The sequence below is a fragment of the Oryzias latipes genome, chromosome 22 (assembly GCF_053564925.1).
Source record: "Oryzias latipes strain Hd-rR chromosome 22, Olatipes_Hd-rR_3.1".
Taxonomy (NCBI): Eukaryota; Metazoa; Chordata; class Actinopteri; order Beloniformes; family Adrianichthyidae; genus Oryzias; species Oryzias latipes.
The window spans coordinates 29,288,715-29,302,748 of record NC_136258.1 but is presented as its reverse complement, the minus strand read 5'-3'; the positions used below and the strand labels follow the sequence as shown (position 1 = coordinate 29,302,748).

Sequence of the window (14,034 nt, the reverse complement as noted above, 5' to 3'; positions counted from 1 at the left end):
TTGATTTTCTTCTCTGCATCGGTTAACCTCCCGGCCAACTCGGCGACCGTGTCCTCCACATCAGAAACCCTCTGTTCTGCCGCAGTAATGCGAGTAGTATTACTTTCCAGCGTAGAGGAGATTGTCTCCAGAGTCTCCGAGAGCTTAGAGAATTTCTGCTCCATTATCTCTGTAAAGCTTCGGGTCACCTCACGAATGAGAGCCGAAGTCTGTGCTGAAATCTGGTCTCCTGCCAGCTCCTCCGTTTGGCTAGCGCTAGCAGTCATGGCGGGCGTCACTTTCTTTGGTTGAATTTTAGTTTGTTTTGACATTGTCCGTCGTTAAATGTTTAAAGTTTTACGCTTGAAGTATTTAAGATAATGAACAGGCACGTATTCTGGGTTGTAATGTTGACAGAATTCCGTTTTGCTGCTTAATAAGCTTGGTGGTAGCGGGAGCTCAGCACAGACACAACCTCTAGCCAGCCATGTTCACCCGGAAAACCGTATTTTTGTTTGTTTGACTCTTTTCTCGTTTTCAGATTGACTTATTTGGAAAAAGGAATAAAAAAATCCCTTCATGGGTTTTTTGTTATCTTACATCCTTGTTTAGTGAATATTTCCATGATTTCTATATTTAGAAGACATTTTTCATGGCTTCCGATCTCCATACGTCGTGAAAAACGAGACTCCTCCCATGGGCGGGGCATATGCGAGTGCTGTCGGTGGTTTTATGTGCAGCAGGTGTCACTTCGGGTTTCAAACATGAAAGTAAATCCAATCCGTCCTCGCCGGCCGCGCTCGCCGACGGAGCGTCTGATGTGAGCCGAGGGCCTCAAACGCTGAGGCCTGCAGAGAAACCGCAGATCCACTTTCTGAGCCTCCGCTTCTGAACCGGGAATTGGACCAACACTCTTAATGTCACTAATTAAACATGGTGGCAGGACATCTTTGCCCTAAAACTAGACTGGGTAGTAATGTACTATTTTAGTTACAACAATGAGATAACAATGTATTTTTATATGAACTTTGCTAAATATTTATTTTTCCTTTTTTAATTGAACCTTTATCTATGCAGACAAGACAGATTAAGAAAAAAAAAACATGTAATTTTTTAACTGTGACCCGGAAAAAGGCGGGAAAAAATATTTTATGTTTTGACCTTTTCCGTGTTTCTTTGAAGTTTCCTTGAATATTTTTTTAACCTTATGTTTAAATAGAATAATAGAAAACCTCTCAGCAATAACTTTGATCCGTTTTTGTGTCTGAGCAGTAAATTCTGCTTCACTTCCTTCTCATTCTGGATCCGCTGTCGTCATGGCGACGATTTGACTTGTTTTGGTTTGAGTTCAGAGCAGAATCTGGGAATCTGAGAAGAGCCCAGCTCGGTTCTACGTGGGTCAGGAACATTTTGGTTCCAATCGTCGACGGTTCTTCCAGACGGAACAGCAGAACGTTCAGACGGTTTCCTCTGGTGTTCCTGCATGTTTCTGAGAACTGGAGTCAGTGAGTGTGACCCCCCCACCCCCCGTAGAAAATGGTTTATTCCGGCTCCAACCACAGGAAATCAGTTCAGTTGCCATTCTTGGCGATACTTACCGCGAAGGGGGGTCCAAGGGCAGGAATGTCCAGTTTAGTTTAGTCAGTTTGTTAGTTCAGTTTAGTATTTTCCTATTGAATTCTACGTATTCATGATTATTTGGATTTTATGTTTAACTTTTTTATGACAGATATGAAGCCCATCGAGACGACTGTTGTTGTGAATTTAGGCTATACAAATAAAGTTGAATTGAAGTGATACAAATGCCGCCATGTTTGAGCCAGACGTCAGAAAACCCAAAAATGCAGCAGAGGACATTTTTATACGTCTAAAAAAGCAGCAGGTTCCATTTGACCTTCAGCTGCTTCTCACCATGCAGCCGCCGCCGTGCATTTGGCTGAAGCAGAAGGAGCTGTGCGTTTGGCACCAATGCAAACATGCCAGGACACAGAACTGAGCATCGTCTGCGCAGGCGGCCTGCAGACGAAGCTCGCCTTCATTTGGCTGCTTACGCTGTTTCTTCTGCTCTGAGTCTCGCCGTCTTCCTTTCTACTGATTGATGCTCCGCCTCCTAATCTGTGGCTCTGCAAACAGGTCTTGACTCAAACCGCCGCCGCTGTCTTTTGTTTGCCGCCTCACCTTTCCATTTCCTGTTCTCGGGACGGCTGAGTCGCACAGGAGTTAGATTTCATGGTCAATCCTCTCCTCTGTTTGTTGGCGGAGAAAACGGCGTGCTGGTCATTGAGCTCATTGTCTGTGGCCGTTTACCCAGAATTCTGTGTGAAAAGCCTCTTCTGCTGCGGCGTGTCACTCACTGCCTTGTTTTTCTGGCCTGGAATAGTTCAGCACTGATGTCATCCAGAGGGATTGGAGTCTCCATCCACTGTGGAAGGCCAAGAGAGAGCTTTTCAAAACAAAAGGACCTAAAAACCCTCAAAATAAAAGCCTCTTTCAGAAAAACTCTTCTTTCACCCCCGACCCGACAGGAAGTTTCCCAAAACATCGTGACGGGATTGTTAAACCTCAGCACACGCACACACACACATGCACACACCAACACACACATTCACACACATGCACACACCAACACACACATGCACACACCAACACAAACATGCAAAGATGAGCACACAATAACGCACAGTCACACACGTTTTGTTATACAAATCCATACACACATGCATACATTCACAAACACAATCATCCACACACAGGCACACCTAAAGACACACACACACAGAGAGGAGGGTTTTCTATGATTTAATCTAAAGTTGGGAGAACCGTTTCCACGTTTCTCTGCCGGTCGGTCGTCCATGAAGGAGGCGTTTGGCTTTGGGCTATCCAAATAACGGCCGTTAGGAAAACACGTCAAACTCGTTATGTGAGCCTTTGGCAGCAGGAAAACAGACTCTGGATGAAATCAAAGGGACCGGATGTTCTGAGACTTTCTGGAACCAAACATCCGTGGTTTACCTTTTCCACAACAGAATAAAAATGTAGTTAAGTTTATAAGAAAACCAAAAGTTTTTGGAATTCACTGCCACACAGACCTGCAGCCTCACAACAACAACAAGACCTCCTTCAGAGTCTGTGACTTCCATGGTTCTGGAGGTTCTGCAGTCTGAAGGTGGATCCGCTTTTTGTGCTTCAGTCACTGCAGTGAAACGGTTTGCGGGTTTGGAACCTGCATCCTGACGTTTAGACGGAGACCTTCATCCTTCGTCCTGATGAAGGGATGCAGAGTTCTGCTGCCTGGAGTGGACAGACAGCAGGAGGAATGCTGGGGAATGATTTTTAAAGGGCATTCAGGCATCCAGAGAAAGTAAAAACGGATCCAGGTTGGAACTGAATAACAATTGACATGTTTTTTAAAATTTATTTTCAATCTTCTTTATATTACTGAAAGTGTAAAATGAAGATTTTTCCTCTGATTTGACGTCCAAAAGCGCGGCAGAACTCAACCGCTCGCTGAATTACAGCTGGACACGTAGATTATTCACGTACTCAGTAAAACCTTCAGAAACGAAGTGTGTTTGGAAAGAACCTGAAACAGTTTGCAGCTTAAAAATAAAGGACTACAGCTTTCTTTATTGTGAAGTCTTCTTTAAAAGCCGCTGAAATGATTCATTTCCTGTTTTTCCGGCTGGTTGATCAGAACCTTCCCGGGTTGCCATGTCTCTGTGTGTTCTGCAGTTTCCAGCTTGTGCCTGGGTAAACATCAACTTCTGCCTCACGATGCTATTCTAAACGTTTACACCATTAACTCTGTTTATTCTCTGAAGAGTCCAGACGCATTCCCAGAACGCTTTGCGCTTCTTTTTCTTCTTCTCCAAGTTTATTTCCTTTAAAAACCACGAACTTAAAGGTTTTCTATAAACGTCAATATTGTATGTAGAGGATTGTGTGGGGGGGGTCACTGTCACCGGGTCTGAAAAGGTCAGGATCACTGACCTGACCAGCCGCCGCTGCCGCTTCAAAGTGAGTCCTCTGTGTCTGCAGGGTGTGCAGTTTGACTCTGAAGAAGCTGTTCGTCATGAAGGAACTGGACAAAGAGCTGATCTCTGTGGTCATCGCCGTCAAAATCCAGGTGATCCCAAAACGCAGATCTGCAGATTAAAAAAAGACGCCTGGAAGAGACATGTTTGCTGCAGAAGCACATTTATACACCAGAGAACACGATGATGCAGGAAAATGATGGAAAAAAGGGAATCAGTGCATTTAAAAATGGAAAAATGAAATAATAACTTTACGTTTCTTTCATCTGCTTTGTTTGTTTAAAACATAAATACATTGATAGGAACAGAGAAACATTTTTGGGGAGATTTTTTGGAACTAATTTCACTTTTTTTTTGTATTTTTGTAAAATGTTGGAATTTTTTTCTCAATAAATACAAACCGTTCTCTGATGTTCAACCCACTTTTGATGAATCTGCATTTACTTATATGTATCTATACATATGTACACATACTTATATGTACAGAAATGTCCACATATGTTTCTTTATGTTTGTATAGTAAATTGTTTTTGTACATATGCATTTGTGTGAATATATGACATGATAATAATGGGGAGATTTCCGTCTTTTAGGGCTCCAAACGCATTTTGAGGTCCCATGAGATTGTGCTGCCCCCTAGTGGGTCTGTGGAGACTGACCTGGCGCTCACCTTTTCCCTGCAGGTAAACCAGAAACGTGGCTAAACGAAGGACTCACCTTTATGTCTCCTGTTTCAGGATGAGCATTTTTGCTGTTCACAGCATTAGAACTGTCAGTAGAAATGTGGATTTGAACGTTTTCTGACAGCGGGACCTCGTCTCCTTTTGCTGGTGTCTCCTCAGTACCCTCACTTTTTAAAACGGGATGGAAACAAGCTGCAGATCATGCTCCAGAGGAGGAAACGCTACAAGAACCGGACCATCCTGGGCTACAAGACCCTGGCAGTCGGATTCATCGACATGGCAGAGGTACCGGACCGACTAAAGACGGGTCTGTCAGAAAAAATGTACATCTCTAGAGCGCCATTTATTCAAGGACGCGTGGACAGAAGAGTCCTACCAGGAATCTCAGGTTTGCGTTTATGAGACATGAAAAAAAAAGATTGAAGCCGTTTGTTCTGCAGAAACGTCGCCTCGTTTAGATGAGAAGAACCGATGAAGGAATTAGGGACAAAGCTGTGAGCTGAACTTACAGCCAAAGACAAAAGAAAAACGCAGGTTAAATCCAGAAAAGTAAAGAATTTAATTCTTGGTTTAGGTTTTGGGTCAAAAAAATGTAACCTAACAACTCTAATAAGTAAAAATAAAAAACAAAGTTTGCTGAAAAATATGTTCAAGGTCTGGAAAACTGGAGTACAAATCTAAAAAATGTCAAATAGAAACGGTGTTTTGTGCTTTTGAAAGGGGATAAAAGCTAAAAGAATTTTTATAATAATTATTTTAAAAAATTAAACTTCTTAAATTCCGTGTAGAAAATACATTTTTTAAGTTTATTTAATTAATGACAAAACAATCATTTAGAAGAGGCTATAAATGCAAAATTACATGTAAATGCCAAAAATCAGAAAAATAGAATAATTCAAATCTAAACAATTATAAGTCTTTTAATGACTAATAAATACTAAATGAAAAAGGCAAAACAATTTTGGGTAACAGTATTATGCCTTCAGATCTAAAATGTGCGAATAACTAAAGAATAAAATAAAAATAAATCAAACTTGTTAGCCTTTTCCCGCCATTTTTGGGTGATGCTTTTGTTTCTATTCCATATTTGTGTTTTACAAAAAACAACAACATAGTAAATATACAAACTTATTTTTTACTTGGCTAAAAAGCAAATAACCATGAAAAAAACTTTCAGTAAAGTTAGCCTGTGTGACAAAACAAAAATCAAATTTAGCACAAAATGTTTAACACTTTCAATATGAACAAACACAAATAACAATTTTAGAAAGTAAAAAAAAAAACGGAAAAACAATTTTCTTCAACAATTTTTTTTACGTTAAATGAAGTTTAAACACTGCTTAAAAGAATAAAATACAAAATTGGCACAAAATGTAAAAATTGCTGAATAATGTAAAAGTGATCCTAATAATGCTACGTCATTCATTTTTTTTAAATTGATAAGATAAAATATTAATGCTGTTAAATATGTCATATTATTTGCTGAAAATCCAAATTTAGTCAAATTAGATAAAAAAGGGGAAAGAGATTAAAACAGTTCTGCTGCAAAGTAGCCAAATAATCGGATCTACGGCGTTAATTATGGACAAAATGTTAGAAAACCTGTAATTAAAGAGAATTAAAATGTTATTCCTTCAATGATATAAATGCAGCAAAAGCAGAAAAGAAATAATGCAGAGAAGAAGATGAGGAGTTTTTCTCCACTCTGGATTATTCAACAAAACAGGACTTTAGTATTTTTCTCATGTCCGACACCCCAGAGGAGATCGGATTAGTTAGTCTGACGCGTGAAGACGAGCTCGGAAAGTTCTTCCCGTTCCTTCCAGGTGATGCAGCATCCGACCGAAGGTGGCCAGGTTCTGCCGCTCTGCAGCAACCAGAAGGAGCTGCTGGGAAAAGTGGCCGAGATCCTGATCTTTTCCCTGTCCAGTCAGCCCATCGACCACGAGGACGCGGCCCTGCAGGGAGGCCAGAAGACCAAATGCTCCGGTGGGTTCTGCCTCTGTAGGCTCCTCACCTTCACAGCGACACGCTTCATCCGTTCTGCACGGCTGATTCTGAGAACCTGGCAACCCGTCAAACGATCTTTTCCAAATGCCTGACGCGTGTCTGATCTCTCTGTTTGTGTTCTCCTGAAGACAACTACTCAGAGGAGGAGTACGAGAGCTTCTCCTCAGAGCAGGAGGCCAGCGACGACGCCGTGCAGGGACAGGTGAGTCCACCTGGATGCCGTCTAAAGGCCTTTGGAGGAGCGTCTTGGCTGCAGCTGTAGTCCTTTGATGAGTGGAAAGACGGTCTTTGACTTTTTCCTGGATGTTTCAGGACCTCGAAGACGACGAATTTGATGTCCGAAAGCCGAAGAAGCAGCGCAGGTCGATTGTGAGGACTCCGTCCATCACCAGAGTAAGGACGCCATGACGGTCGATTCCTGCTGAATCAGCACTTTTAGGCCAGGAGTAGTTTCAGGAACGGGCCATACGGGCTGTCGTGGATTGCCCATGGATTGAGGCTTTTTGGAGGATTTTTACTGTTGGTGTTGCACAAAATTAAGGAAAACGCAAATATTTTTGGAGTTACCCCACTGATTAGTTATTTTATATTATACATTATTTAAGGTTTAACTTGATTTATTCTGGATCAATATTCATGTCTATATTCAAGTTTATGTTCAAAAAGGTCAGTTCTAAAGTTTTAAAAGTTTACCTTTAGTGTGTTCAGTAAATGTTCATCTCGTTCCGCCCAAAACCTAAAGCTTGTTTTGGATTTCGCCCCCCTGTGTGACTGAGTTTGACCCCCCCGTAATACAAGTCTACAAGAATGATGGTCTCATGAGAAGCTGTGGTGGAGCGTGCCGGAGCTCCCATCAACCACACCTTGTGTTTCTGTTACAGCAGCAGAACTTCAGGCAGCGCGTGGTGGCGCTCCTGAAGCGCTTCCGGGTCTCAGAGGAGGTGAGTGTTTCTGCAGAGGAGGGGGTGTTTCTGCAGAGGAGGGGGGTTGTTTCTGCAGAGGAGGGGGTGTTTCTGCAGAGGAGGGGGTGTTTGGTTCTGGAAAGGCAAAGCTGTGTCTTCTGCTGACGAAGGTTCTGGACTCGGAGCAGGACCCAGCGGAGCCGCCTCCTGAGGTGGAGGAGGAGGATCTGGACCTGGACAGCGTGGAGTTTGAGAACCCCAGCGACAGCGGGCCAGAACTGGATGACGACGACAGCGTCCTCAGCACGCCAAAACCCAAACTGAAGTAAGGAGCTCTGAGGGTCCGAAACCTGGACTCTGATCGTCCACCGGAGAAGAGGCGCCTGAGAGCAGAACCGGGTCAAAGGGAGGATAGAAAAAAAGACATTAGGGAAAAGAGTTTTAGCTTGAAACAAACATTTCCTCGAGGCGATGATGTTTGAAAATAGGCAGGAATTAGAAGGTGTTACTGTTAGCGTGGCGAGCTCTCAAAAGGGGCGTTCCTCTGTTGCTCGCACAATTTTCACCTGAACATTGTGAAAGTTTAATACAAGAATAAGTAGGTAAAGCTGAATGAAACGATATCACATATGATGTGAACTTAGTAGGAATGTGGGCGTGGTTAATGAAAAACCTCAGTTGCTAAGGAAATCCAAAAATTTACTTCAGCAGATTCTTCTGAAAATGGCATCGACCTGTTCGTCACCCCCAGGCAAACAAAAAATAAAATGGTTGCTATGGAGATAAAACCAACAGAATTTTTTTTTTTCAGAAAAAAAGTTTTAGATGAATTTGTCACATGCACCTTTGATCAGGGGGGGAGGGGCGGGTAGCACCGATGCTCGGTGGTGTGATTTAATATTGAATTTCTTAATTGCAAAATGTGTTTGCAAACTGCAATCCTGAATTGTAAATTGAATCGTCGATTAAGAATTAAATATTTAATATAATATAATAATTACATTTCTTGTGGGGTCATCTGGACCCCACAAGATATCACAAGGGTCAAGGACGTTCCCTTCATTACCTTTCTCTTTCAGGCCATACTTCGAGGGGCTCTCGCTCTCCAGCTCCCAGACGGAGATCGGCAGCATCCACAGCAGCCGGAGCCACCGGGAGCCTCCGAGCCCGGTGAGACCCTCAGCCACAAACTCCCCCGGGGGTTAAATCTGCAGCAAGGTGGACGGGAATCAGCAGATATCAGCCAGGCGTTCTGAGCTCCAGCTATACAGCTTTCATGGTCACAGGAACCCCCCCATGTATGACGGGTTCCTCCAGAATGTTCCTCCTGCCAAGAGGGTTTGGAACAAACTCGGACTTTCTCTCTGGTTCACAACCAGGAAATCGTTTTTTTCTTCCATCCCATTTTCCCAGATTGATCTGGAAAAGAGCAAATGCGGCGGAGCCAACTATCCGGATGAGAGCGTGTCGGACAACAACGGCTTTGTGAGTAGAGCTTCACGTTATCATGATGGAGGAGATGGAAAAGGTCATGAAGCAGAAATAGAGATAAACATATTCAGTTTGAAGTTTTTAAGGCGGGAAGCTTGAGGACTCCAGGCTCCTGATGTTCCTCCAACACCTTCGTGTCCCGCAGGAGCAGCCGGAGGCCGTGACCCCCACCACAGAGCTGGAGATGGACAACATGGACACGTTCCTGGAGAGGCTGCCCCCTAGTGGCAAAATGACAAAAACCGAGTCCCTCATCCTTTCCTCCAACAGGTTTGTAGTTTGAGGAGAACTTTTTAGTCTGAGCTGCAGAGAAAGCTTCACGGCGTTCTGAATCTCTGCTCCAGGCAGGAGCCAAAGCTGACGGGCAGGCGGGGCAGGAGTACGTCGCTGAAGGAGCGTCAGCCCAGCAGGCCGCAGAACGAGAGGGCCAACAGCCTGGACAACGAGCGCTCCCTGGACACGCGCTGCCACCTACAGGTGGGAGGACAGAGCTGATGACGCCAATAAGGAGTCATCAATTTTACAAAGTTAGAATCTAACTGATATGAGTGTTTTGTGACGATTATTTATGAGTCCACTGTCTTCTGAAGATAAAAATGTTGATGGTTTATTTTAAAAATACATTTAAATACCTTTTATTTGCGAAAACTGGCGCAATGCATTGTGGTCTATATTTGTCAATCTAGTGAGCATTGATGTATATTGGTTTTTCCCAGGGACTTCTGGGAAATTTCTAGGGCACTTGATTTGGGAATTGTAGATTCAGATAACACTAGAAAATGGTAAACGTGCTATATAGTGAGTATGGAAAGGATTCAGGCGCATCCATGGACTCTATAGGAGAACTGGACTGAGTGACTCCGCCCCCCGGCGTTTTAAACAGGAAGTACAAGCAAAATCCCATTGACTTCTATAGAGAAAGAAACAGCTTCTATTGGTCAGAAAAACCGATCTGGATCTGATACCTTTTTTTTTTAACATCTCCTTGATAATCATAATTTTTTAATGATAATTCTTCTGTCGTTCAAGTTATTCAAGTTACCATCTGACCAATCAGACGGCCCGGTAAAAGTAGGAGGAGCCTGCTGCTCCCCACGTCCACCGTTCAAAGCGTTTGACAGATTTTTCTGTAGCCCACTTTTAAGTGGTAGGGGCGTGGCCTTCCAACAAGCTCACTCCTGATTGGTGAGAGTGGTTGCCATAGAAACTCCGGCAGCATCGGACCAATCACTGCTCACAGACGCCGTCCGACTCCAACATGGCGGTTAAAAAAAATAAATAAATAAAAGGAAAAATGCTGAAGTATCAAGATGCAGACCACAAACAAGAAGAAAAGAAGTAACAATAAGCAATAAATAGATATTTTTCTAACATTTTTAATGCGGGTGGCCTTAACAAGTCTTAAATTTAACTCTAGGAAACTTGGAGGAGCCCTGAATTTAGGATCATGTTGGAAAAATCTTGTGAAAATCTTCATGTCTGTCTGAGAAAAGAGCATGGAGCGTGCAGCGAGGAGTTTTAGAACATCTTGTAAAACATAAGGAGGAATACTTCCCACATTTGGTCTATCACAGGTTATTTTTAGAACTCCTGGGATAAACATGCGAACGCTGTACTAAAAGTTCCCTCTCCTAATCTTCCTGAACATCGTCGTTTTGTTCGCTCAGATTCCGAGAAAGACGGTTTACGACCAACTCAACCACATCCTGGTCTCAGACAGCCAGCTTCCTGACAGCATCATCCTCATCAACACGTCTGACTGGCAGGGCCAGGTGAGTCCGCACACCTGTCAGAGGCCCAAGGCTCTCGCTTCTGTGACGGAATGACGTTTTTTTCTCCTCTGCGTTTGCTCCAGTATCTTTCAGACATGCTGCAGAACCACCACTTCCCGGTGGTTTGTACGTGCACCACCGCCGACATCCAGGCCGCGTTCAACACCATCGTGTCTCGCATCCAGAGATTGTGAGTCTGCAGCGGCGTCGGTCCTGCGGCGTGCCGCTGCCCCGCCCCACAGCCCCGCCCTCACTCACTCCTCTGTTGTTTTCAGCTGCAACTGCAACTCCCAGACGCCGGTTCCCATCAAGGTCGCGGTGGCAGGAGCGCAGAACTACCTCAGCGCTGTGCTCCGGCTCTTCGTGGACCACCTGTCCCACAAAACGCCGGACTGGCTCAGCTACATGAGGTTCCTCATCATCCCTTTAGGTCGGTAAACGTTCTGCAGCCGAGGCTGACCGGGTTTCTATTTGCTCTCTTGAGGAACCTTGTGTCCTAAACCTCATGTAGCTGGTTTCTGAGGAATCAACTTTCAAAAGCTGATGGATGGTTAGATTTGTTTTTTTAAAATCTGGCCATTCTGGTTCCGCCATAGAACAGATTCTCCTCAGAAACAGGTTCCTATATGGTGTAGGTACCAAAACTGTTTGTGTTCGGGGCCTGACACTAATGAAGACGTCACACTATTTGATTGGCTGTACGTTGGTCCGATGAAGTGTCAGATGGTGATTGGTCTGGACAAATTACAGTACGATCGTAGAAGAAGAAATGATGAGTTCTGTTGTAAACAAACAAAGCTCCGACATGGAGTGAGATGATCTTCTAAACGTGCCTTTAATGTTGTTATGATTATTGTTAAAATCTATGCGGCCGGTGCTTTATTATTTGCAGAACGGACCCAGAAGGGTCCGTTCCTCCGGAGCGCACGCCGTGACAAAGCACCCTCCCCTGCCTGCAAACAGGAAGCTACGAGTCCGGCTCTGCTCAGAGACACGGTTCTCTCTGTGGAGCAGCAGGTTCTTTCTAACAGCCACAGATCTTTTTACTAAGTGGGTTGTGGCAAAATCTCTCTAGAAACATCAAAAAGAAGAACGTCAGACACAACTTATGAGGGAAAAGAGGTTTGTGTTACAAAAGAAAATGTGAAAGGAAAATATGTAGAGCCCGTCAGATCTCCACGCTGCATAGTTTGTCCAAGTGGGGCTACCATAGTGTGATGTCATAATTAGTGTCAGGCGCCCGAACACAGGCCAAACAGTTTTGGTACCTGCACCGGTAAACATCAACATCCATAATCCATGCTGTGGCTTCTGTGAACGTTCTCCGCAGGAACGCATCCGGTCTCCAAGTATCTGGGAACCATTGACTGCAGATACAACAGTCTGTTCCAGGACGCCGCCTGGAGGGAGCTGTTCCACCGGCCGGAGGCTCCTGCTGTCGGTCTGTCCTGTGGAAGTCCTTCTTTTTCTTCCGGGTGTGACGTGTTCAGGTTGTGGGTGTTGATGTCCCCTCTCTGTGCAGCTCAGGAGAACCTGGACGTGGTGTCCCGGGTCACGCAGTACATGATAGGGGCTAACGGGGCCCACCAGCTGCCCATCGCCGAGGCCATGCTCACATACAAGCAGAAAAGGTGAGCCGGTCTCTCTCTAAGACTGCCATCTCTAAACGCTGTTGAGCCGACGCCCAGTTCGTCCAGTCATCTGTGCGTCTCCATACCGGCGTGGGATTAACGTGTTTTATCCTTGTCGTATTTTTTTCTTTCTCTGAAGGAAAAAGAGCTTTCATTTTGATTTTGCAGTAAGGTATTGTGGTCGATTTGAGTTTGTTTCTCATGTAGCCTGATGATTTATGCGTGACACGGAGTCCTTTTCCCCTCAGACCACGTCGTTGTTTGTGGAAGGTCGCCACTTTATCAGCGTTTTTTCTGGAAAGGACAGCAACTCTGTCCACTAAAATTCATCTGAACAATGTCGTTTTATCCAAAAACATCCTAAAGATCTGCTTACATCCGTCCGTGTGCTCATTCAGGGCTGCAGCCAGCAGCTGCCAAGAAAAACCACGGAGAAAACGGTCGCCGTGGTTACAGTCTGATCTATACCGCCTGATCTACAACTGAAAATGAGTTTTAGGAGGTTTATCCCAGAAAGATGCCATAAAAAAACACAATTATATTAAATTAAATTAAGCATTAAAGCTTCGTTTTCCCTCATTGTTAGTTTTATTTTTTTACCGGATGAAGAATTTTAAGAATCTGAGTTTATGATAAAAACATTTAAAATTTTCATTAAAAAAATAAAGAAAACATGTAATAAACAAATACAAACAACCCAAAAGTTTAATAAAGAATTTATTTCATATTATTATAACTTTATCTCCTGCCATTCAATACTATAATAGTATTAGTATTCCACTCTAAAATAAAAAAAATAAATGAGACTATAGTCATTAAAATAAAGTAAGTAAATTTAAGATGTAAAAAGTTGTACTTTTACAAGAAAAAAGTCACATTTTTTCCAAAATAAAGTTGTACATTTAGAAAAATTTAAAGGAGATTTTTGAGCAGTGTGACGTCCGTCTGATTTCTCTGAAATAACAAACAGGTCATGTTCTGTTTTCTTTTTGAAACATTTTAAAAGCTAAATCTGACATTTTATTCTTTGAAGCATTCATTCATCTTCTTTTACCGTTTATTCCCTTTCGGGGTCACGGGGTTGCCGGAGCCTATCCCGGCCACTTGGGCGTAGGCAAGGGATACCCTGGACTGGTCGCCAGTCTGTCGCAGGGTAGAATATCCTCAATCACACATCCATTCACTCTCACACTCACACCTAGGGACAATTTAGAGTTGCCAATAAACCTATGAAGCATGTTTTTGGACGGTGGGAGGAAGCCGGAGACCCCGGAGAAAACCCACGCATGCACGGGGAGAACATGCAAACTTCACACAGAAAAGTCCCCCATTGATGCTGTTTTTTCATGTCCCCCAGCCGGGACTTGAACCGGGGGCCTTCTTGCTGTGAGGCAAGAGCGCTAACCACTGCGCCACCGTGCAGCTTTTTTTTTTTTTTGAAGCATAAACTTGTGATTTTGTTTTTTATTTGTTCGGCTTTGTTCTCACATGTTTGCATATATTTCTCCTTTTATGGTGGCCCTAATACTTCG

At 43.7% G+C, this 14,034-nt stretch overlaps 1 protein-coding gene and 1 long non-coding RNA gene across 13 annotated transcripts in view; one reads left to right on the top strand and one right to left on the bottom strand.

The window, feature by feature from the left end:
- pacs2 (phosphofurin acidic cluster sorting protein 2) overlaps positions 1-14,034 on the top strand; it is a 48,297-nt gene that overhangs the window by 23,866 nt on the left and 10,397 nt on the right. For 6 of the 12 annotated variants that reach the window (XM_023951632.2, XM_078941196.1, XM_078941198.1 and 3 more), the window contains 18 exons: positions 4,018-4,105; positions 4,607-4,696; positions 4,856-4,981; positions 6,523-6,685; positions 6,835-6,908; positions 7,019-7,099; positions 7,588-7,647; positions 7,779-7,933; positions 8,688-8,778; positions 9,022-9,093; positions 9,245-9,369; positions 9,444-9,576; positions 10,767-10,871; positions 10,955-11,061; positions 11,147-11,301; positions 12,202-12,312; positions 12,394-12,502; positions 12,642-12,674. In XM_023951632.2, the coding sequence (XP_023807400.1) occupies positions 4,018-4,105; positions 4,607-4,696; positions 4,856-4,981; positions 6,523-6,685; positions 6,835-6,908; positions 7,019-7,099; positions 7,588-7,647; positions 7,779-7,933; positions 8,688-8,778; positions 9,022-9,093; positions 9,245-9,369; positions 9,444-9,576; positions 10,767-10,871; positions 10,955-11,061; positions 11,147-11,301; positions 12,202-12,312; positions 12,394-12,502; positions 12,642-12,674 (1,878 nt within the window). The remainder of the gene's footprint in view (positions 1-4,017; positions 4,106-4,606; positions 4,697-4,855; positions 4,982-6,522; positions 6,686-6,834; positions 6,909-7,018; positions 7,100-7,587; positions 7,648-7,778; positions 7,934-8,687; positions 8,779-9,021; positions 9,094-9,244; positions 9,370-9,443; positions 9,577-10,766; positions 10,872-10,954; positions 11,062-11,146; positions 11,302-12,201; positions 12,313-12,393; positions 12,503-12,641; positions 12,675-14,034) is intronic. The other 6 variants (XM_023951633.2, XM_020713509.3, XM_078941195.1 and 3 more) reach the window with 3 other exon arrangements.
- LOC144989140 (uncharacterized) lies at positions 5,482-9,320 on the bottom strand. Its single transcript, XR_013653290.1, has 2 exons — positions 8,675-9,320; positions 5,482-7,991 (listed from the first exon to the last, which is right to left on the bottom strand). It is a non-coding gene; the product is annotated as an uncharacterized LOC144989140 (long non-coding RNA).